We start from the raw sequence: 24097 nt of genomic DNA, 5'->3' as shown, positions 1-24097 counted from the left end.
ACAAGTGCATTTTCTTTTATGTGTATTTACAGGTGCAGTGTTTAACGTATATTTTTTTGGTGTGTTTTGTTCTGATCATTGTTGTCATAGTAGTGTCTTTGTTACAAGGGAAATAAGCCCGTATACTTGCAGAAGGGATGCAAGTTTCTGAACTCATTTATTTGCATAATGGAAATTGTGCCAATAGTAGAGTCGGTGAATATTTAGGGGGATAAATTTACGGTTCTGGATGAGTGTTTATGTATTTGTGTCCCTAATTCTAAGGGAAGTTTGTAGCGCAAACCTTCGTAAACTTTGCCATGTTTAATGAACGTTTAGGAACGAAAGTTTTCACATCTGTTCAGACTAGGAATTTCACAATTCCACAAGAGAAATAAGGTATCTCACATCACCGAAAAACTTGTATTGAACCACATTTGTGTGGGGAACACACCCATCCATCACTTGATAACATTTTTGCTGTGATTATTTCAGTATTATGTTTATGATTTTTCAAAAGGGGAATTTCTATTTTTTTTTTTAAATAAATTTTGTCCCACTGTAATATGTTGATTAATCATTCACAAGTTGGTATCTTAGTTACCTGTCCTGCTTTTATTTCATTAGAATAGTTACTGGGTTTTTATTTGACCCACTGAAGAACTGATGGGCAGCTGGATGAAGAAAGAAGGATGGCAGTAAGGTACAATACCACAATATCACAACCTATCATACATCACCAGTCACACGAAACAGCAGTATTCAACAGGCAATCTCTCATATAGTCATAAATTTTGAGATTATCTTAAGAGTTTCTGACAGTAGCCAGAAATGAATTCCAAATTCACGACCCAGCCACAACGAAGGATCTAATTTACAGTACATAGAAGAGTGGCTGGCGGAAATCACAAGGGAAGTGCAGGACCTAGCGTTACAAGCTCTGTTGTAAGTCGTAAAAAAGCCCATTCCTTCTTGTAATGGATTTTAGAGATAACAAATACTCACTTGGCTGTTCCAAATGAGAAGGATACAAGGTGAGGTCCAACGTCAACACCTTGCTCACTAAACACTCTCCAGCCTGAAAACAAATATAAAAGAATGTCACAAGAAATTCACATCCTGAAACAAGGTAAATGGAACAAGAGTGCTCTAAGCATTTCCCATAACCCCTGAAATAACAAGACCACCGTGGTTTTTCCTCGATCTACCAACTCCTCACTGCTTTCAAATCCTCAACAATGACACATGAAACACTATAATGATTTAAGTTTGTGGTTAATAGCATTTTAAAATTTAAATTTGGTGGTTTGGATTGAAGGTCACATTTCTTAGCATATATACTTCTATAGAAAAAGAAGAATGTTGTATTTATCCATGTTGACTCCCCCCACCCCAATTCAGGCCATCTAAGGACTACATAAAATAACCAAGTTCATTTTCTTGCTTCTTTTACAGAGAAAGTGAATCATAAGGTTATATAATGGACCCTGCCATGCATTTTGAGCCTCATGTAAAACAGCCAGACAGGATCAACAATGTGAAGAAAAAAGCTCAAGAACCTTCAGTTCTTTATTATAAGAGCAAGTACCATCTTGAGGACACTGAAGGGGCAGTCTACTAGAGAGGGCATGGAGTATAATACCCCTTTTCACTATAACCCACAGAACATTCCAAATTCCATAGTGTCATAAACTCCATACAGTTGCGTTGTAGAATCTATTAACATTTTATAGAATCATTTACATGAATAATTTTAATTTTCAGTAGTCACTGATTAAATTGCATATTGAAACCTAAGAATGAAAACCTCATGTGTCCTATTTAACTAGTTTTACAGGTAAAGCAAAAACTGGTTATTCTTCTGATTTCAAAGTCACTCAATAGGTTTATTGACAGTTTTGTTGCAAAACATCTAAGAAACATGCAATGTATTGACAGCATACAAAATGCAAGTTTTTTGTACTTTCACAGTTAAGAGTTACAAGGTTTTCATTATATTTCCAATACATTTTCGGAGACTCTAGAGTAACTCATGTTGAATGAAAAAAAAAAAAAAAAAAAAAAAAAAAAATTGAAAATATAGTAAAATCTTATTAAGATGTTTCTGCTAGGGACAACAAAAATGAACATGATGAACATGTTAAGCGAGAAAACGTACTGCTGAATATACGAATAAAAACTATCTAACAGGGATATGGAAACACTACACACAATTTTTTCTGACATCAGGGCATTTTACGTTGTGTATTCGCGGGTAGAGTGAAAACTATATCTACCATATCTAAAGATGAGAGTAAAGTATTAAAAGGTGTGGAAAAACATGAAAGAACAAATATGAAAACCTTTTCTGCTGGGGCTTATAAAATAAGTGCAATGAAAGGCAGAACATTTCCCGGCTGGCAATTCTCTCCTTTAAAACTATAAGTCCATTTGGCCTCAGCATTAAAAAAAAAAAAAAATGCAGTTTCATCAGCATTGACAATATTGTTTGGTGCGTACGAATTGATTGTAGGCTAGAAGCCACACTTTTTCGCCAAATGTCAGCATCGCCAGTGTTCGCGGATTCTACCTCTCTGCACACTGCCTGTTACGTGATATTGTGGCGTTCCTAAAAACGCCGAATACAAAATAATTAAGATTCCGCTCGAACATAGCAGATATGAAGCACACTGTAGACACGCCGAAGTAGGTGAAAGTGCGCAAAATTACCCCTTCATGTTCCGGAAGACGCGTTCTTTCATGACGCGGAGAAATTTTGAATTTAAATTTCCTTGTAAAATACTATTTTTTTCAAAATGTAAAGGCAGTTTCGAATTAAAAGTCTAAATTTCGGTAACGGGACCGACATTGTTCTTCGAATTACGAATTATCTGTATTTCGAATTAAACTATTTAGGTAACATGCAAAACCGTACCTCATGTTTACGGGAATGAGAACTGCTTCGAATTAGGCAAGATTTTGAATTAACCGATTTTGAATTATCGAGGTTCTATTGTATACACATTTCACCTTTCTATCCATTCCCCGTAAATAATATTCTTTCAAAACAAGACTGCAAAATTATGAAGATTCATTTCAGCCCCATCTAGATGGGACATGAATTTTATAACATTCTGATATACTATGATTTAAAACAATAAAAAAAATCAAAATAAAGAAAGAAAGAAAGAAAAATAGAAGTACTCACATCAGGGCAGATACCAATCAGAGCATCTGCATGGCTATAGAATTCTTCCTTCAGTGAGATTACAATTGTCTGTAATGATGAGGTTTTATCACGAATGTAGCTGGCTACCTTGCCAATATTGGTATTATCCAACGCTGCATCTATCTCATCCAGAACAAAGAATGGAGAAGGATGGTAACTGAAATTCAACAAAATATTAAGAAAATTTTTATTGGTGTTCCCCTGCTGCAGCAGAGAATAATTCTAACAAATCCCAGTTATGTTTATACAATATAAACAAGTGTCACACTGAAAGATGAAACTAAAAGTGGTCACTGAGAGTATCTATGGTACATATTTAACAATAACCACTGAAATTCCCTCTCATTTAATCCTTCCATCCCTCATGTTTAAGTTCTAGTAAGTAAAAGTGACCAGCTGAGAATTTTCGAGTCCTCAAGTACAAACACAATCAAACAGAAGGAACACATTATTACAGATAATTCTTGGCTAGTTAATATAAATAAATATTACCTACACTTTGCTAATAGAAGTACTGGAAAGGAATTAACAAATCAAGTTCTGCATATGAAGGTGAATCAAATATAAACAGGAATTTGAATGTACCGCTGTTGTTAGTAATAATTCTGTGGTGGGGTTTTGCCAGGATGTTGGTGCTTGTTTGTTGTTTAAAGGGGCCTAACATCTAAGGTCATCAGCCTGAGGATGTTGGTGGGGGTGTCTGGAGAAGGGGTTTGCACGAACGACAGCGGAGAGCCGGGTTGCTTCAGTACGCCATGAGTGAGCAAGTGGTGCACACGTCCGTTGTGCAAAGCATCATTATCAAATTTCTTGCAAAAGAGGGCACCAAACCTTCCGAAACTTTGAGATGGCCCCGCACACAGTTTGGGGAAGAAACACTTTCGCAGACTTGAGTGCATGAGTCGGCTAAAAAATTTGTGACAGGAAGAGAAGCTGTAGAAAATGAATCTCATGAAAGGAGACCGTGGACAAGCATCACTGCAGACAACATTGTTGTTATTCGTGACATTATTGGAGAAGATAGGTGAATAAAAATTTTGCAAATTGTTTTAGCCATACGAATAAGTTACAGAAGTGTTCAAACAATCGTCCAAGATGAATTCCATTTCAGAAAATTGTCTGCCAGGTGGGTTGCTCGTCTCCTAAACCAGGAACAAAAAACTTGACGCCAGGAAGTTTGTCAGAGACTCCTGCGTCACTACGAGGAGGAAGGAAAAGATTTATTACATCGTACTGTTACTTGTGATGAAACTTGGGTGCATCATTTCATCCAAGAGTCAAACCAAACAAGCATGAAGTGGTAGCCAAAGAGACTAAGCAGGTCCAGTCAAGGCCAAAACACACCCATCTGCTGGCAAGGTGCGACTACCATTCGTTTGGACCACTCAAACAAGACCTAAGAGGACAGCGGTTCGATGATGAAGAGCAGAAGTGTAGAAGGTAGAAGTGTAGAAGTAGAAGAGTTTGTGCGCAACTGGCTCTGCACCCGTCCCTCTTCTTTCTATCAGGACGGCATCAAAAACTTACAAATCCGGTGAAGAAAATGTGTATCGAAGGCAGGACACTATGTAAAAAAGTGATCTCTATACATTTTTTTTGGTTGATGCAATAAATTTTAAAAAAGAATTCCCGTTTATATTTGATCCACTCTCGTAGAAAGACAGGAAAACGGAACATATAAGAGAATCAACACAATGCCAAGTCAGTGTGGGAAGAGGGAACACTGGAAAGGGAAGAAAACGACAAACATGAAACTTCATACACTGCTGCCTTCATATAGATGGCCTCACGCCTTATAATTCCCAGACTTCGTAGTCTCTTTCTCCACAGTCCACGACGAGTTCTTATCTGCTTCCCAGCTTCGTCAGAATGGTAGGGATCAACACTCACTGAAGGACCACGTTTTCATGTTTATCCTTGTCTCCTCTTTCTTTTGTTCCTTTCTGTGAAGCTATCAAGTCATTATACTTATACCGTATGTCAGGGCCTCTCAAACACCCAAAATCTCATGCGTGCAAACCAAGGCTCAGCTCTGTGCACTGTGTATTGGTCCGACTCAGCTCAGCTCAGCTCAACTCAACTCGGATGGTGTAGAGCGCTGAGAGCGACGAAGCGTTCGGTGATAGACAGCTTGTTTGTCAATGAAATAGATAAGCGTAAGACAACAACATAATCATGGAGCAACCTGTTTCGAAGATACCAAAGACTTTCGAAAGTCCATTTCAATCTAACTGGAACTTTCGTATTTTTTCCCCAGTCGTGACGATAAAGCCAAATAATCTGTGGGAAAATAATTACGTGATCATCAAAAATATCTATTTTTCAATACAAAAGCCTTGCTCGAATTCTACGAGAATTTGTCGAAGGAAGATTTTCCTAAGCTGCATCGAGAAGCAGCTAAGTTTATTTCAATGTTTGGTTCCACATGTATATGTGAAAGGTTATTTTTTTCTCTTCTGACTTGTACGAAAACTAGATTGCGTGTGAGTATTTATGATTGTAATTTAAATTACGCTCTCAGAATTGCTGTCAGCCAGACACTACTGATATAATTGCAAAGCAAAAGGGAAAAAAGAACTAGAGAAGATAAATTGTCTGCTCAAACCAAATTAAAAGAAGAGATTTTAACACCGTTAACATTGTCCCATACATCAGTGTGTGTCCGCCTCACCGCCCATAAACATTTCGCAGTGAGGGAAGAATCAGTGGGGAAGGTGAGAAAGGCCGGCTGAACGTGTGAGACAGGTGGAGGGAAAGAGGAGTAGGGGTTTGCACTCTGGTCAACCTAATGAAGTCATCTCCTGCACCTTGCGCCGTGCAATGCACTGGCGCATGTACCCTGAAAGGCCCTGCCGTATGTGTTTACCTTCATATATATGCCTATTTGTCACCTGTTTGTTCCTATCTATTACCTACATTGACCCTTTGGGAGCCTTTTTTCCTTCTACATTTGGCCAGTATCAGCTTCTTGACTTCATCTCTTAAGACGGCCCATCGGCAGGGATACTGGAAACCTGTGGTTGCTGGTATGAAGTAAAAAAGGATATTTAGAATGTAGACTGTCTTGAATTTTTCTTGTTGTACTTGAAATGTCAAATTTATAAATTTGCTCTCACATCTCATTCTTCTTCGCAAACATGGCGTTCAAGGTTGGAGATGCTAACCCGAAGACATTTAGTGATACTGGTATCTATTCTTTTTTCAAACTGATTCTTTTCAACTTTTTCTATGATTTTCAATCGCTCTTGAAGAGTTCATACTTTCTTCGTAGCATGTGACAATTTAAAAAAAAAACAGTAATACAATAACAGGAATAATAATAAAGACAGGAACTAACGTATAACAGTATAAAACAATAATACAAAAAAATGATAAAATAAAATAATGAGATAAATGAAATGATATTACTCCTGCTGAAAAAAACAAGACACAGCACTGGATCCCTCAGAATGAAATGAAACAGCACACAGATGCCTCGGCACCAAGAGGATCGGAGGCGTGGTTATATAATGTGGTTATGCGTGAGAAATGTGCACTGCACTCCAGCCAAGCAACTCTGAATCACTCTTACATCCCCGCGATACAGATTGCCGCTAATCTATGCTAAAAGAAGGTCTGAGCTATTTTAATTCGAAGATACCTTTGAGTATATTTTTCTCACAAATGATCAATGCGGGAAAATTGCAGCCAAGGAGAAACACACGATAAAATAATAATTTGAGGAACAACAGCAGCAAGGAAATTTAACAATAGTTTATACAAAAAAATTTCAGGACCAAATAAATGATATGATGAATCTGGAAAAAGTCCCAGGAATGATTCATTGAGGTTTCACGTTACAGAAGAGTATCAGTATTTTGAGTCTCAATAGTTTGATATTCCCGTAATTCTGAGCTGAAAAATTTGACTAACAAAAAATAACTGTAAGTTTTCAGTGCTCAAGTACCTTATGTGAGGCAAAATCTGAACATAACACAGGAGAGACTGACCTCAAACACAGTCTGGCAGTTACCACAGATGAGTTTTGTGTATGTGGAAACTTGCACAATCCAAAACATCTTTTGGTATGCACACACCTAGCTGAAGCCTGCACACTGGAGGACCTGTTTACACTAATTGAGAAGGCTATTCAGACTGCTGATTACTGGGCTTTGCAACACGTTATTGTATGCATTACTGTATCTACACCTACATTCTATTTTATGTATATTGTTTACTATTATTATTATTGCAACCAGTTGATTTTTTAAATGTATGTACAAAACACAGTAAATTCATTTTTTCTTCAAGTGCCCTGTCCTCCAAGAACGGTGACTTGCATTTTTTCCGTAGCCACCTGGAAGATCAAACCAATAGAGCTGGAACTACAGCTGGAGGTTCCCTAGTCAAGATGTCCCTTCTGCAAAACAGACCCCATTTACCTTCTATTTTCCTCTGGATGTCCAATTATAGAAAGCTGTACTTAGAATTATACATGACATGGTCAAAGTATTCAAGCTTCCTCCTCTTGATGGTCGTGAGGATTTCGAACTCCCCTTTCATGTGATACAGCACTTCCATATTGCTGAATCTAGCAATCCAAGGAATTTCCAAAATTCTATGGTTTGTCTGCATTTCATCCAGCTTCTTACACATAGTACTTGTTAAAATTCATAACTCAGCTCCATGAACATTATACATAGCAGAGAAGATGAACAGACTGACTCGACTATACAGATGGGGAATGCCAACTCCCAGATCAACTCAGGAATGTTTGGTTGCTGTAGGAGCGACAACATAGTTCGGCACCAGTTGCAGCAGTTTTTGTGTGTCATTTGGTTTCAATTTTGGATGTGTTGTCGGACTTCATCGATGTTTTAGACTTGGATTTTAAATTGAGACATACCAGATTGTTTTCTTTATTACCGAGTGTATGTGAGCGTATGTTTTCCAATTGGATCGTGGCTGAAGGTGGCCCAATGTATGTGGGGTCGAAACTAGTACCAATTATATAGGGCACTATATTAAGCTAATGGTATTGAATAGGTGGACGCTTCTGTACCCTTTGATAGTGATCAATTGTCAATATGGACCATAATGAAAGTCATAACTTATGAAACCGAGCAAGTGGCTGTACAGTTTGGGCAACGTAACTATTAGCTTGCAACTGGGAGATAGTGGTTTCGAACCCCCACTGTCAGCAACCCTGAAAATGGTTTTCTGTGGTTTCCCATTTTCACAGCAGGCAAATGCTGGGGTTGTACCTTAATTACGGCCACAGTCGCTTCCTTCCCACTCCTAGCCTTTTCCCATCACACCTTCGTCATAAAACCTATCTGTGTCGGTGTGACATAAAGCAGATACAGTAGAACCTCAATAATTCGAAATCGGTTAATTCAAAATCCCACGTAATTCGAAGAAGTTCTCGTTCCCGGAAACATGAGATACAGTTTTGCATGTTATTTAAATTGTTTAATTCGAAATACGGATAATTCGTAATTCAAAGTACATTGTCGCCCCCATTACCGAAATTCAGACTTTTAATTCGAAACTGCCTTTACATTTTAAAACAATAGTATGTTACAGAGTAATTTCAACTCGAAATTTATCCGCGTCATAACAGAACGCGTGTTCCGGAACGTGGAGGGGTAGCTTTCCGCACTTACACTCACTTCGGTGGGTCTACAGTGCGCTTCATGATTGCCAAGTTGAATGAAATCGGAATTCTTTTGTATTCAACTTTTTAAAGGAACGCCGTAATATCACGCAACAGGCAGTGTGCGGGAAAACAGAATGCGCGAACGCTGGCGATGCCGACAGTTGACGAAAAAGCGTGGCTCATATAATAAATTCGTAGGCAACGAACAATACTGTAATTGCCGATGAAACTGCATTGCTTTATTTTAATGCGAGCCCAAACGGTCTTCTGGTTTTAAAGGAGAAAGTGCCAGCTGGAGAATCGTACAAGGGTGGGGGATGGGGGTCATTGTAGTGCGTTGCAATTGCAATGCACATTGAAGCGAGAAACTTTATCCCCTCGTCATAGAGAAGTTCGATAAGCTACAATGTTTTAAGGGCGTCGGGCACTTTCCATGCCAGTACAAAACATCAAAAAATGCAAAGAGTACAGCATAATTTATCCACGTCTTTGAATTGTGTGATTTTTTTTCTTTCGTTGCGTGAGGTTATGTTCGTCAGTGATTTATCCAAGTGCATTATTTGAACATTGTAAATGCACCTTGTTGGATACATTTCGGAAATAGTTTTTCCATGGCATTGGAAAGGTTTAAACTGATGGCATGTATTAACGGGTCTTAGAATACTTTGTGACGCGGCAAGTGGTTACATTTCTGAAGTACGAGAGAAGTGCCATGGCGGGAAATCGTACAAGGATAGTCATAGGAAAGTTTGATTTTAAGGGCATCGGGTACTTTCTGTGTAAATACAAGGCATCTAAAATGTATACAGTATAGTACTCCAATGAATAAAGCACTTGCACATGGGAGCCAGCATAGATTTCTCCTCGTCTTTGAATCGTGCCTTTTCTTTCTTTCTTTCTTTCTTTCTTTCTTTCTTTCGTTGCGTGAGGTTATATTTGCCAGTGAGATATGCAAGTGCATTATTTGAAAACTGTAAATGCACCTTTTTGGATACATTTTGGAAACCGTTCTTCTTTCATGGCATTTGAAAGGTATAAACTGTGAATCAAGGTTAACTGAATGCAGTAACGGGCCTTAGAATATTTCGTAACGCGGCAAGGGTTGGTACTTCTGAATTACGAAATGGCGGTTAATTCGAAATCACGTAATTCGAAGTCCGATTTTTGAGTCCCAACGACTTCGAATTAACGAGGTTTTACTGTATTTTAAAAAAATGTAAAAAGAAGATGAACACAAAAATTTATTGACTGATCGTGGCACGTTAATGTTTTGGACATCTTCCTGAAATGGCTCCTGGTGGGCTCCATCCTACAGTACAATAGTATTTTTAGGAGGGATCGCAGGTATCGTTGGCAAGGCTTCCGAGATATTTGAAACTGGAAATTTCCTCAACCATCAACCTGCTGATCTGAGGGATGCTTGAAATGGTACAGCGGTTCTTAGTGAAGACCATCCATTTTGTCTTCTTCACATTCAGTCGTAGTACCATCGCTGTAATTGCATTTACAACTGCATTCAGCAATACCTGCAGGTCTGTCAGAGATGTAACAATCAGGACAGCATCAACGGTGTATCTGATATTACTGATGTTGAAACTTCTCATGTCCCCATGTAAAATAAAGGTACATCATCGGCATATCTGATACCATTGATGTTGAAACTTCCCCGTACATGCATTTATTCCTGCGTGTGTGTGTTCCTGTCCTTCCTCCTAGTTTTCTATCTTTAATGAGGAACATTAATTTATGAAGAGCTTAGGAAAAACAGAGGACGGAGAAGTACCAGAAATGTACTGACCCAGAAAGTACATCATAAAAGACTCTGCCACCTTTAGCTTCCTGAGGTTTAATGCTCCACAACTTCAACAACACTCACCTATGAATTGCAAAGAGCAGGGCAAGGGCTGCCACGGTTTTCTCTCCTCCTGACAGGTTTGACATTGGCTGGAAGCGTTTACCTGGAGCCACACAGTTATAGTTGATACCGTCTAAATAGGGCTCCTCAGGATTCTCAGGACCAAGAAACGCCTGTGCAGACTGGTTCTTGGCCAGTGACTATGAACAGAATAGTAAGACATTCATGGAAGCAAAATCTCACCATTAGAATTTTACTTCACTGACATATTATATGAATGAATTTGTACTCACTGTTAACACCTACAATTACAATGTATCTTGATTTGAGATATGTTTTATTATTTCCTAGAAAGCAAATACAGCTAAGTCCCTCTTAATGTTTCTATGAGGGCAAGGTAGGTACGTTTGGTCCTAAGCAAGAGGTAAATGGAAGTTTTATACATTTAGAAATGGTTTTACAGAAAAGTTTCTCTTCAACATGAAGAGATGAAAATGTGAACACTCTCAGGTCTCAAACCTGTATTTTCTTGTATACCTCCATGTCAAAACAGACTGTCTCGAAAATCTGTAACACCACAGTTAAATGTGCAATACTTCTCAAAGAAGAAGAAAAACAAGGCTTCTAACAGCCCAGAACAATATTTTTCCATAACCAAGATCATTTTACATATGATTCAGGCAAACCTTGTAGATGCTGTCGATTTCATTGGATACATGTTCAAAGCAATTCATAAATTTGTCATAACGATCTTTCTTAACTCGTCCGAAATTCAATTTGGCTTTCCGTGCATGACGTCGGGCTGTCTCAAATTCCTTATTGGTTTCTTGAAGCTTCTCACGAGCAATGTCAAGCTTTTGCATTGCCTATAAATAAAAGAAATTACACAATATAAGTCCATACAATGAGATGGGATTAATTTTCACATAAGAATTAGCAATTCTATGCAATTTTCTACTATACTAGTGCACTAACAAAATTTCATCAGGTTCCCACACAAATAACGCTACATAAAAATTAAATATACTAGAAACTGAAAACAACTTTGTCACATACCCTCATGTTTGGAGCTTGTATCCTCTGAATATTGTTCTGCAGATCATTGATAGCTTTGCTGAGTTTGTCACCCATTTTCTTCACCTCATCCGGGTCATCCAACTCTTTGAGGTTATCTGGAAGTTGAGTGTAGTCAATGACTATCCTAAAATGAAGATAATCACAGCCAGTTTCAGATGACAGTGGTGACAACAAATTTTCACTTTTTGTTTTGTTCTTTACCTGAGTCTAGCCTAGAGTAACAAAAAAATTAAAACATTTCTGAATGATGAGCAGAGCCTGCGATTTTCACAGTAGCATACAAATTAATCTGAACACATGGGTTCTAAGGATTTTGCAACTAATGTTGGTTGAGTTGTATGTTCCTGCTAAATACTGATCCCACTTTCAACCGAATTGTGTTGTTGGTGTATGCCAATGTTACTGTTAATATTGTTGGACATTATTCAATGTTATTAGCTGAATGTTAAGTGTCGGAGTGAGATTGTTCATGTTTTCAGTACTGCGTTACATTGTGTGATTTTACTGCAATATGGTAATAGATACCACCCTGCAGAAAGGTTAAACATTAAAATTTTTTTTTTTTACAATGTGGTGTTGGTGTGGCTATGGCTAATTCAATTTTGAAGCGATTTTGAGAAAATGAATCCTCTTTATTGCCTGAAGGAAGGAAAATGAAGTCAGAAGTGCAAGACTGCACCAAAAGAAGAATAAAATAAATACAAGGCTTTCTACTGTCGACCTAAACTGAGATTTAAATCATTGTGTGTGAAACATTCACATTGCACTGGTTCATCGCAAACTATTATGAGACTCAAATAATAGCCTGCAAACCAGCAGAGTAGCCGCTTTTGATGGATGCAATGTGCAAAAAACGATCGATACGAGCAAAACACCATAGAAAATGGACAGTGGAAGAAAGTTGTATTTCCTGATGAAAGCCTTTCGAAGTTTGGGGTCAGTGTGTTCCATATCACTGGCCCATGTTCAACAAGTACCTTAACATCCACAAAACATGATGCTCTGGGGATGATTTACCTGCCAGAGACCAGGACTAGTACATTGAAATACTGGCATGGGGAGTTCTTTGTGAGCTGCAAAAACATTCTCCAGATGGTGCAGGAACTATTCAGCAAGACCTGGCTCTGTGCCACATTTCGAAGTAAAGATATTTTCCGTTGACAGCAATATTTGTGCAATAGCATTACCAGCGAACTACACTGACACTAGTGATGAACTCAAAAACATGAAACTAAAGCTTCTGGAAACCTAATAATATAATCCAACTAAATGAAAAAAATGAATACATAGATATTTGCAGACGATGTGGTGATTTGAGGGAAGGGAGAAAAGGAAGTACAAAGGAGACTGGACATTTGGAATGAAAATCTAAATGAGTTTGGAATAGTAATTAATAAAAAGAAAACTGTAGTCATGCACTGTGGAAAAGAGAAAAAAGAGAAGCCAAGTGAACATAGATGGAGAACGGTTAGAGAATGTAGAACAGTTTACATATCTGGGTAGCATTGTTAATGGAAGTAATGAAATCAACCCTGAAATTAATAACAGACTAAGTAAAGATACAATATTTTACCATCAAGTCAGAAAGCTTTTATGGGATGACAAAATACCCAAGAGAACAAAATTAACATTATATAAACAGTATTTCATACCAATTGTAACACGGACTAGAAACGCTGGTAACTAATAAGAGACAAGATAGTAAGATCCAAGCAGTCATCATCATCATTCTAAACCATCTCCAGTTTCCCGGGTGTGGTATATGAGCCTCCTCCATCTCATCCTGTCCTTGTACCATTCTTCCTCCACCAACTTGTCCCAATAATGACCTCTCAGCAGTACATCCTTCTTAACTAAATCTATCCATTTCCTTCGTGGCCTTTCCATGGGTCGTCTTCCTTCTACTTTTCTGTCAAATTCCTTCCTTGCAGTTCTGTTTACTGGCATCCTCTTCATGTCACCAAACCACTTCAGTCTTGATATCTGAATCTTATTGAGGAGAGAATCATCTATTCCTACTTCTTCTCTAATTTTCTAATTCCTAATCTTGTCTTTCCTGGTTTTCTGGATCATAGTGCGTAGGAATTTCATTTCACCTGCCTGAAGTTTGGAATTATCTCTATTGGTCAGTGTTGTGGTTTCGAGACTGTATGTAAGAATTGGTGTATAATAGGACTTGTACAATGTCATTTTTGTTTCATGGGTATTTGCTCATCCCACAGCAGGCGTCTTACCTGGTGGTAAAATTGTGCTGCCTTATTGATTCAATTGTTCACCTCATGTTTTGTTAGGTTGTCATTTGATATAACGCTACCCAAGTATTTGAAAACTGGAACGCCGTCCAGTTGGGCTTCATTTAACATGACTATTCGTTCTGCTCCTTCCCCATACACTTTCATCACCACCGTCTTGGTCTTGCTGATGTTTAAACCATATTTCTTAAACTCCACATTCCAGCTTTGCATTTTCTCTCCCAATTCCTCTTCTGAGTCATTCCAGTTCGCAACATCATCTGCAAATGTGAAGGCTTTGATATCTCCATGTTCTTTCCTTTTAATAGGTTTCATTACTACATCCATTACAATAATAAATAGAAGTGGTGACAATGAGCTGCCCTGCTGCACTCCTCTCTTTGTTTCAAACCAGTCTGACAAACCACATCCTACTTGAATACAGCTTCTATTCCCACTATACAACATTTCACTTTGTCTATGAAGCTGTCTCGCACTTGAAGTTCTTTCATACCGGGCGAGTTGGCCGTGCGTGTAGAGGCGCGCGGCAGTGAGCTTGCATCCGGGAGATAGTAGGTTCGAATCCCACTATCGGCAGCCCTGAAAATGGTTTTCCGTGGTTTCCCATTTTCACACCAGGCAAATGCTGGGGCTGTACCTTAATTAAGGCCACGGCCGCTTCCTTCCAGCTCCCAGGCCTTTCCTATCCCATCGTCGCCATAAGACCTATCTGTGTCGGTGCGACGTAAAGCTTCTAGCAAAAAAAAAAAAAAAGTTCTTTCATGCATTGCCAAATTCTTTCCCTTGGTCCACTGTCGCATGCCTTCTCAATGTCCAAAAATATTAGAAATAAAGGCTTGTTCTTCTCCCAGTATTTTTCCATTAGCATCCTAATTGCAAATACAAGGTCTGTAGTCGACCTTCCTGGTCTGAAACCATACTGCTCTTCTTCCAAAATTGGTTCAACAATATCTCTGATTCAGGTCCTTATTATTTTTTCCGATATTTTCAGGACATGAGACAGTAGTGTGCTACCACGGTAATTAGATTTTCATCGGCTTCCTTTCTTGAACAGAGGTACAATGATGCCCATCTTCCAGTCCTCTGGAATAGTATTTTCCTCCCATATCTTGTTGAGCAGTCTGTAGAACCATTGGATTCCTGGAATTCCTGCTGCTTTCAGCATATCTGCACTTAGCTCCTTTCTTCATGTTCTTGAGCGTATTTTCAACCTCAAGCCATGTAATTGGTGGTTCAGTTGTGGTTCCTTGACTTGGCTCTCCTCTATCCATTGTTATGTTTTCTGTATCTCCATTCAGCAGCTTTTTGAAATAGATCTTGAGTTCTTGTTTAATTTCTCCCTCTTCTTGTGCCAGAGTTCCATCATCACGTTTTATAGCTTTTATGGTCTCTTGATCCCTTCGCTTGTTTTTCACTACTCTGTATAGCAATTTCATATTTCCTCTACTGTCCTCTTCCAGTTTGTCTGCAAACTCATTCCATTTCTTCTCTTTTTCTTCCCTTACAATGTTCTTTACAGCAAGCTTCTTGTTCCTGTGTACTCCTTGAAGTCTTTGTATTTCTTGTTCATTTCGTTCTTGTTCCTGTTTTTGTTTTTCCTTGTCCAGTGCCTTCTTTATTTGGTTTCTTTCACCACTGTTTTCACTCTATCATTCCACCATGGTGTCTCCTTTTTTCTTTTGATTGAACTTGTAACTCCACATAGGTTTTTGGCTTCTCCCACAAAGGTGTCTTTGAAGGCCTTCCAATCTTCATTAACGCTGGTTACTTCACCCTTCGGCAAACTCTGTTGAATCCTTAGTTTGTATTCTCCCTTTATTTGGACTTCTTGCAACTTCCAATTTTTAATTTTTAAGAACATCAGTTAAAAAGACAAGAAGAGATAGAATTCAAAATATTAAAATCAGAGAAGAGCTAAATATAGAACTGTTAGAACATACAGAAAGCAAGACCAAGATGGTTCAGACATGTAAAAAGAATGGGAAAGGAACGGGTAGAAAGGGAACTGGAAAGAGAAGTTAAGGGAAAGAGACCAGTTGGAGGACTGAGAAGAAGGTGGATAGACCAGATTTGGAAGGGTATTAGAGAAGCTGGATTGGATGTGGCGGAAGTAATGAAGCAGGAAAAGTAGAATGCCTGGACGGTGTGGAGGAGGCTTGTTAACCACACCCGGGCAACTGGAGTGGGACAATAATGATGATGATGATGATGATGATGATGAATATCTTATAACCGTTACTGCATACAATTAGCCTTGATTCACAGTTTGAACCTTTCAAATGCCATGAAAAAAAAAAATCCAAAATTTAACCAACAAGGTGCATTTACAGTAATCAAATAATCCACTTGGATAACTCACTGACAAACATAACCTCACGCAACGAAAGAAAGAAAAAGCATAATTCAAAGACTACGAGAAATCTACGCTGGCTCCCCTGTGCAAGTCCTTAATTCATAGGATTACTGTACTGTATGCATTTTAGATGTCCTCCACTTGCACGGAATGTACTAGATACCCTTAACTCTGGAGAGGGCACGTCACTGTCTTTTCGACTGGGTTTCGAGAAATTTTTTTATAGTTCTTAATGTAGCGGGCCACTAGCTTCCATCCCTTCAGTACCTTACATTAGACCTGTCCACTATCAGTGTGCGTAAACAGTTCACCCCTCAATTTCAGCCTAAGTGCATTGCTTGACAGACCCGGTCCAAAACTCCTGGTGCGCCCAATGACGTATGCATGTTTATGAGTTCAGTTTTACTTTATTTTTTCAGTTAATATACTAAGAATGTGTCAATTTTGTTTTGTTTTCATGTAAAATAGTGCCTTCGTATATACTGAAGTCCAACACATCATGGATAGAAACAGGGAAAGAGAAATCGAAAGACTTGTACATCCTCCCATTTATATCCTCTCTCCTCCACATCTGATCTTACAGTCTCTATCCAACGTTTTCTTGGTCTTCCCTGTGGTCTTCTTCCTACAAGATTAACTCTTAGAGTGCCGGGGAGCGCGATCGCGCTCCTTTGTAGCCTAGCGGAAAGTGCCACGAGCCGTGTGGCAGCTGTCTATGTAAGTCGTAATAGTTTGCACATATCTGACAGATGGCAGCTCCAGTCGGCATCACTCTGTAGTAGATACTACATAGTTTCTAAATCTACCACCAGAATCTCTGTGCAACATGTTGTGTTGGTTATGATTTTTTCTATTTCAGCTGGTTGGCGCGTACCTGCAGACCATGTGTTCGTAATAATGGCGACTAGTTCGTGTATTATGTTTGAAATTGATGACGATTTGGTACAATATATTGATTAATTGAGTGATGATTCTGATTATATCGAGTCAGGCGACGATTCAGATGATACTGAGAGTAATAATAATGCCGGTAACGTTTCAAACAATGACGATTGTGGTTATGTTACCGACTTACTCGTGTGACAGTGATGCTTGAAATTTCCGATAGACGGTAATGATAGTGATGGGAATAATGATGGAACTGACGGAGACAGTACTGACGATGATGACCAGATTCCCGATTTCCGTAAAATTCAGTCCGATCACGACGTGCAATTTTAGCCCTCTCCTGCATTCCTTGATACGCCCGGCCCTAAACGTGCTAGACCAAGCCAGTATTTTAATCCATTTTTACAAGAACTATTATTCTTAAAACACTGATATTTTACAAACTAGTAAACAATGCATCAGTGTGCACAGGAATACCAAATTTAAGTGAGTACGATCAAAATACTAGGATGTACTGAGATCCAAATTTGAATTTTAAAATTTTTCAAAAATTGCATGAACACATTTAATTTTTTGCTCGGAAGTATGAATTATTTTCGTGATGTTAATATAATGAGTGAAGAGAGGGATCACTTAGCTACAAGAAAATATAAACTACAATGAGATATCTTGAAAAGCGAGGATAGGATATGCTTTTATCTTCGGCGCTGCATAATAGGCATTTTCTCTCTGGCATTCTTAGCAACCACGACAGTACGGGAGCCGGCACTAAGAGGATTAAGGTCGAAATATTTTCCGGTAGGTCTTTCCCTGTTCATTCTCATTACGTGCCCATACCACTGAAGTCTGCGTTTCTTTATGACACTGATAATAGGAACCTCAATACCAGCTACTTTCCTATTCACTTCATTTCTGATCTTGTCCTTTCTGGTTGTTTGGTTCATGGTTCTACTGAATCTCATTTCAGTTGCTTGGATTCTACTGAAGTCTTTGTTTAGTAGGGTACATGTCTCTAAACCGTACGTGAGGACTGGTACGAAGTAAGTGTGGTACACGATTGTTTTTGCTTTCTGTGGTAATGCACCTTCTTACTTGAGACCTTTTTTGAGCATATCGAATTAATTCGTATACAGTGGAACCTCGATTCTCTGTTTTTCGAGGGAACATGAAAATAAAACGTACAACACGGGAAAAGGGAAAATCCGGGAATGAATGAAAACCATCAACAATTTGGCTAAACAAAAATGAAATATGTATAATTATAATCTCCTAACTCCTAAACCAAACCAAACTACAGCCCCAATGGGGCTTTGCCTGCCAAGCGACCGCTGCTCAGCCAGAAGGCCTGCATATCACGAGGTGCGCATGGTCAGTGTGACGAATCCTCTCGGCCGATATTCCTGGCTTTCTAGATCGGGATTGCCATCTTACCATTAGATAGCTCCTCAATTAAAGGTAATCACGTAGGCTGAGTGGACCTGGAACCAGACTTATATCCAGGTAAAACTGCCTGACCTGGTCAGAATCGAACCCGGGCCCTCTGGATGAGAGGCAGGCATGTTAGACCGCGAAACCGCATTAATTACCGGTACGCGAGTTCAAAATCTTGATACTTAATATTCAATTTTAAAGGGAATCTTCGTCAGTTTCCCGTGAAAACTTCTTTCAGTTCAGCAACTTTGATTAGGCTAGCCAAATGTTACGTTATCACGTTTTCATTCCCCACCCTGAAGGGGGTGGGGCGAGCCCCTTAGAGAGTGACGCTCTCGCTTGGGCTGGGAGATGCGAAGAGAACTGGAAGGTGTGAGAAATGAGGAAGGTGGGTAATGCGGTATGAAGAAGTTAAGGAGATGAGAATAACGGATGTGTAGGTTATTTAGTGCTTTGTGGACAGATTTACAAATACTTGTATAGGAGAGAAGCCAAGGAGGTAAGGTTTAACCAAGGTTGAAAGGGACAAGATGAGGTGCAAGGATGTGATAGAAGGAAGAGTTAACAAGAGAAGTAAGTAGGAGGCTAAGGAGGTGAGAGGTTGGCGATGGTGGCGAAAAGTAACGGGGTGAGGGTGGATAAGATCGGAGATGTGGACTAGGTAGTTGAGGAGGAGGGGCTGGCCGAGGACGGCGACGAGGTGTGGTACACAATTAAGTATTTATTTTCCACCTAGTCGATACAATGATTGCTTAAGGCAATTTTTAATGGTCAAAAGTGGTACATGTTTCGTATATTATCAACATCTTCAGCCACATAACACTGTTTAGATGAAAAATGTACAATTTTATACATTTTTCATCTAAACAGTGTTATGTGGCTGAAGATGTTGATAATATATGAAACATGTACCACTTTTGACCATTAAAAATTGCCTTAAGCAATCATTGTATCGACTAGGTGGAAAATAAATACTTAATTGTGAATCTATTGTAGTGCGATACGGACCATGAAGCTGAGGTGTGGTACGTCGGGGCGAGGTTTGGGGAAGCGAGTGAGATGGTTCAACTCGATGGTGGCGGCCATAGAGGTTTATCCCATTGTCGATGAGGCGTTGAGCGTCTTCGGAAGTTGGAAGATGGAGTCTGACTAAGAAGGTCGGACCGTCGATATTGTGGATGCGAAACGCTCTTCGCATGGGCAGTCCTGAGTGGCGGAGTTCCTGGGCGATGACGCCAGCTGGTATACTTGGCTAGCCAAACTCTTTGAAAAATCAAATAACGCCAAGCCAAACAACAATCGACCACAAGTAGTTTTTAATTCTCTCATCTAATAAAATAAAGCACATTAGATACAAAAGCACCCAACGTGATGACGAAATCCCTTCATTTCTTAATTTTTCATTGTAATTTGGTCTCCGGTATACTGTTCGTAGGCAGTTTCTGGAAATCTAGTACTGCGTAAATTAGGCCTACCGGTACATCGACTTTTAAAGGTTATGTTGAACTCGGAAACATGGTTTCGAATGTAAGTTTCGATTCTCAAAAGTTCTTGAATGCATTATATTCAATTCTACCCGTCACTAATCCAATCATATCGGAAAGATAAAAAGAAATATCATCAAAACTTCAGAAATGGCTGTTATTCGTGACCTTGAGGTCATCTACAAAGCGCGCTTGCTGCATATGTCTGTACAAGTTGGAAAAGATACAAACCACTTAAATGTAACGTGCGCAAATAAAACGACTGCAGTTTTTCGTATTTTAACACAAAAACGTAAAATTTTCAGTCTTACATTAGGACCTAAACAGTAATAGGCAATCCCAAGACCTCCCATGCCTTTTTTTTTTTTAATGTAAGGTGCAACATCTGTTCTGGTCTCGCTAACATAATCGTGTACGATAATATTAAAATAGTAAATTTGCGTAAAGAAGGAGCAGTTTCGATTCCTGCCTGAAAGCCCAGTTACTCTACAGTGCCCTGAGGGAAGTGCTGAAAAACCTGTTTGGCAGTACGATAGAAAAAATATAAACATCTAACCCTGGATATATGTGGACGTTTTATAAGTGCGAACATTTGATGAAACTCGTTCCGTCTTCAAGCAGAGCTGTCGAAATGCGCCGTGTCTCCTTACAATTGTTGTGGCCACTTCAGCTTTATGATTTTCCGAGATTCTCTAAACAATACCTACCACCCGAATGCGATGCAAAGATGATCCCTTATGCAAGTTCATGCTTTTCCAGTACCGGTACAGTACTTGCTCTAATTATCGCAATGACGGGGCGTTAATGCCAAGATCCATAAGTATGCCATAGCTGTCCTTTCCTGAGATACAATTTATTAAAAAAACGATTGATCGAAGATTTAGCGTTGATGGGACTGGAATTTCTGGACGGTTGATCCGGGAAATCGTTTCTTCGAGGAGCAGATAATGCAGGATTTTTACAACGTGATTTAATTACGAAATTCGCGGGACCACGTAATTTAAACGCATATTCCGGGAAAACGTAGTTTCCGGGAAAGGATAATCGAGGTTCCACTGTATTATGTACAAGAAAGCGAAAGGTAATTTCAACATTCAAAGGCGTAATTGTTTGAAAGAACTAAACCAACAGCTATGTGTGAGACATTTGCAAGAACGGTATTCAAATTCTCCCAACAGGGCTAAAAAAGGAACATTCGCTAAATGTTAGGAATGTCTGAAGAAGAGCAGCCCTCTGAGGCCCGGTTGTATAAAGACATCTAACTGGAGATCAATTAAGAACTTAGTTCTGAAAATGAACTGAGATTACGACTTCATCGCATTGTATAAAACTGAACTCGGTTCACACGTGAAGTTCAAATGTAATCGGAGTTCAAAAAAGTGGACGTGGCAACACCGCAAGACAAATGAAATACGAAATAACTCAGCCCGTTGGATAATACTTAAATGTTGGGATTGACCTGGCCGTGACTGCTGAAGAGGTAGAAGAAGAAAATATTGTGATCTCGCGAAGTAAACATATTCTCTTCAGTAAACATGGAAGGAACTTCAAAGAAGCGTTCTGCGAATTTCACAGCGAAGGGAAAGGATAATCTGGTTGATATTGTATTATCGAGGTATAAAAATATAATAGAGAATAAAAGAACCGATATGGTGACTTCGAAATTGAAAGAGAAGGCCTGGAAAGAAATTGAAACCGAGTTCAATTCCAGTAGTATGGGTGTCCAGAGGGACTGGAAAAGTCTTGGGTTATGTTATGAGAACATAAAGAAGAGGACCAAGAAATCACTCGCAAATGAAAAGGTAAGTGTCAAGTACTTTTTTTTTAATTTTGTGGGTAGAGTAGTTTATATTTATAATAATTCATATTCATGTCATCTAATCAACGTACATTAATATGGTACTCATTGTAACGAACTTGTTTTATGTTTTCAGACTGAACTACATAAAACAGGCGGAGGCAGTGCTGTTATTTCCACACTGAGTAGCACGGAAGAAAAGTTAATTGGTGCACTACAGCAGCAGTTTTTACCGTTATCAAATCCTTTTGATGACGACCACAATTTCCATGCTGCGGTAGATGACTCGGGCAGGCAGCAACCTGAAGTGTTAGTAGAGGTGGTAGAGGATGTGGAAGTGGATGAGGAAGCTGTAATAAAGGAAATTCCTGTTGTAAACAGTGCGCTTCCTCCAAAAGAAAGTGTGGCCCGGCAGGAAGCATCTAGTTCAGCGTCCGGAAGGAAGAGAGGCGACAGCTTGTACCAGTTGAAACAAGAATTTTATGGTAAAAGGTTAAAGTGTCTAGAACGTGAACATGAACTTAAAGTGCGGAATTTAGAAATGGATTATAAAATAAAAGAACTTCAATTTAAAAGTCTTCAGAATTAAGCTTATCAGGTTGTGAAATAAGTCTTCAAAAGCATTTCAGGTTGTAAAATATGTGAAATTAAAATGTTAAGATTATTAGCTAATTCTTCAGTTGATATTCATTTACATGATACATATTACGTTGTTGCTCACTTCCACTGTGTTCTATCTGTAGGAACAGTATTTGCAATTATAGCCGGATTTATTCAATGATATCCTTTATTTACAGGATTGACATTAAACCCATATGATTAAAATTCCAATTTACAACTATATTTGTAGGTGTAAACTTAACGTTCTTTCCCCCAACATTTCTTAGGATTAGCTGGTATAGCACGACGTTACTCTGATTATCCAAATAGTTATACTTCAAAGAAATATTGTTTCAAGATTGATCTCAGTTATTGGAATTATTTTCCTTTTTCATTATGTGAGAAGTATTAATTTCAAATTGAACTGTATTATTCCCTATAAACATGGTAAGCTCACGATTTCATCAATTATAGATCCATACTTCAGAAATATGTTTACCAAAAATATAGATCTAATATCTATTGATCTAACAACCAGTATTTTAAATACAGAGGCTACACCTCACCTTATCAAACTTTAAACCTAATTACTTAATTACTTTAAAAACGACTTAATTCTCGCTTTAATTGTAAAAATCACAATACGCACAGTATTACGTGAATAAGTTGTTAATAACAGCAAATTTAGAAATGGATTACAAAATAAAATAACTTCAGTTCAAATGTCTTCAAAATTAAAATTAAGCATTTAAGCTTGTGAAATGCGATGTCAAATTGGTACAACTTTATCCAAGGCTCACCAGCGCAGAACCGCTGTTTAATTTTCACATGTCACTGATTAGTTTCTAGTATGACATACCAATGTATTCGTTGCTATGGTAATCAAGTTACTGTTGAAAATGGACATTGGTGTTTGTGGAGATCGTAATTAAGGTATGTTCTATGTTGGTATAAAAGTTTCTTTTTTCTATATCCTTTGTGTGTATGAAATAATTTTTCTAGTGACAGAGCCATTGGTCTCGATACGTTAGGTCCGGCTAGTGACAAAACCATTGGTATGTGATCAAGGAAAGGGGGTCTGGGGGCATAAGCCCCAGGTTAGAAGCGGCTTTAGGCCTCCATTTCTTATTCATATTACAACCGGGCGAGTTGGCCGCGCGGTTAGGAGTGTGCAGCTGTGAGCTTGCATCCGGGAGATAATGGGTGATATGAATAAAAATGAGGTGTAACTCGGAGACAAGTCTCGAAGGAGGATTGAGACGGAAGTCACTTGCGAGACAGAACTTGTCATATATATGAATAAAGTTTGTTTCTCGTTAACGAGACTTGTATCCTTCCGCTTGAGATGAGTCTCACACACTGGTTCTGGTATCTGTCAGCTGACGAGTGAATTAACAATCGGAGAGCTACAAAGAGTGGTTATGATGGAACAGATAAAATTTTTAGATTTACAAGCGAAAAAGATTGAAAAGCGACAGTGTGTCCTCGATAAAACAGAACAACTCATTTCAGTGCCAAAACAGGTTTTGCAACT

The 24097-nt window shown here is 38.8% G+C and overlaps 1 protein-coding gene across 1 annotated transcript in view; it reads right to left on the bottom strand.

The window, feature by feature from the left end:
- Window positions 1-24097, bottom strand: part of LOC136883333 (structural maintenance of chromosomes protein 1A) — a 224974-nt gene that overhangs the window by 13727 nt on the left and 187150 nt on the right. The window contains exons 20-24 of the mRNA XM_067155569.2: window positions 11737-11881; window positions 11367-11546; window positions 10702-10880; window positions 3167-3344; window positions 985-1057 (exon numbers count right to left, since the gene is read on the bottom strand). Coding sequence (XP_067011670.2) covers window positions 985-1057; window positions 3167-3344; window positions 10702-10880; window positions 11367-11546; window positions 11737-11881 — 755 coding nt within the window. The remainder of the gene's footprint in view (window positions 1-984; window positions 1058-3166; window positions 3345-10701; window positions 10881-11366; window positions 11547-11736; window positions 11882-24097) is intronic.

The sequence above is a fragment of the Anabrus simplex genome, chromosome 11 (assembly GCF_040414725.1).
Source record: "Anabrus simplex isolate iqAnaSimp1 chromosome 11, ASM4041472v1, whole genome shotgun sequence".
Classification (NCBI taxonomy): domain Eukaryota; kingdom Metazoa; phylum Arthropoda; class Insecta; order Orthoptera; family Tettigoniidae; genus Anabrus; species Anabrus simplex.
The sequence above is the reverse complement of the archived record's forward strand: the minus strand, read 5'-3'. Positions and strand labels throughout refer to the sequence as shown.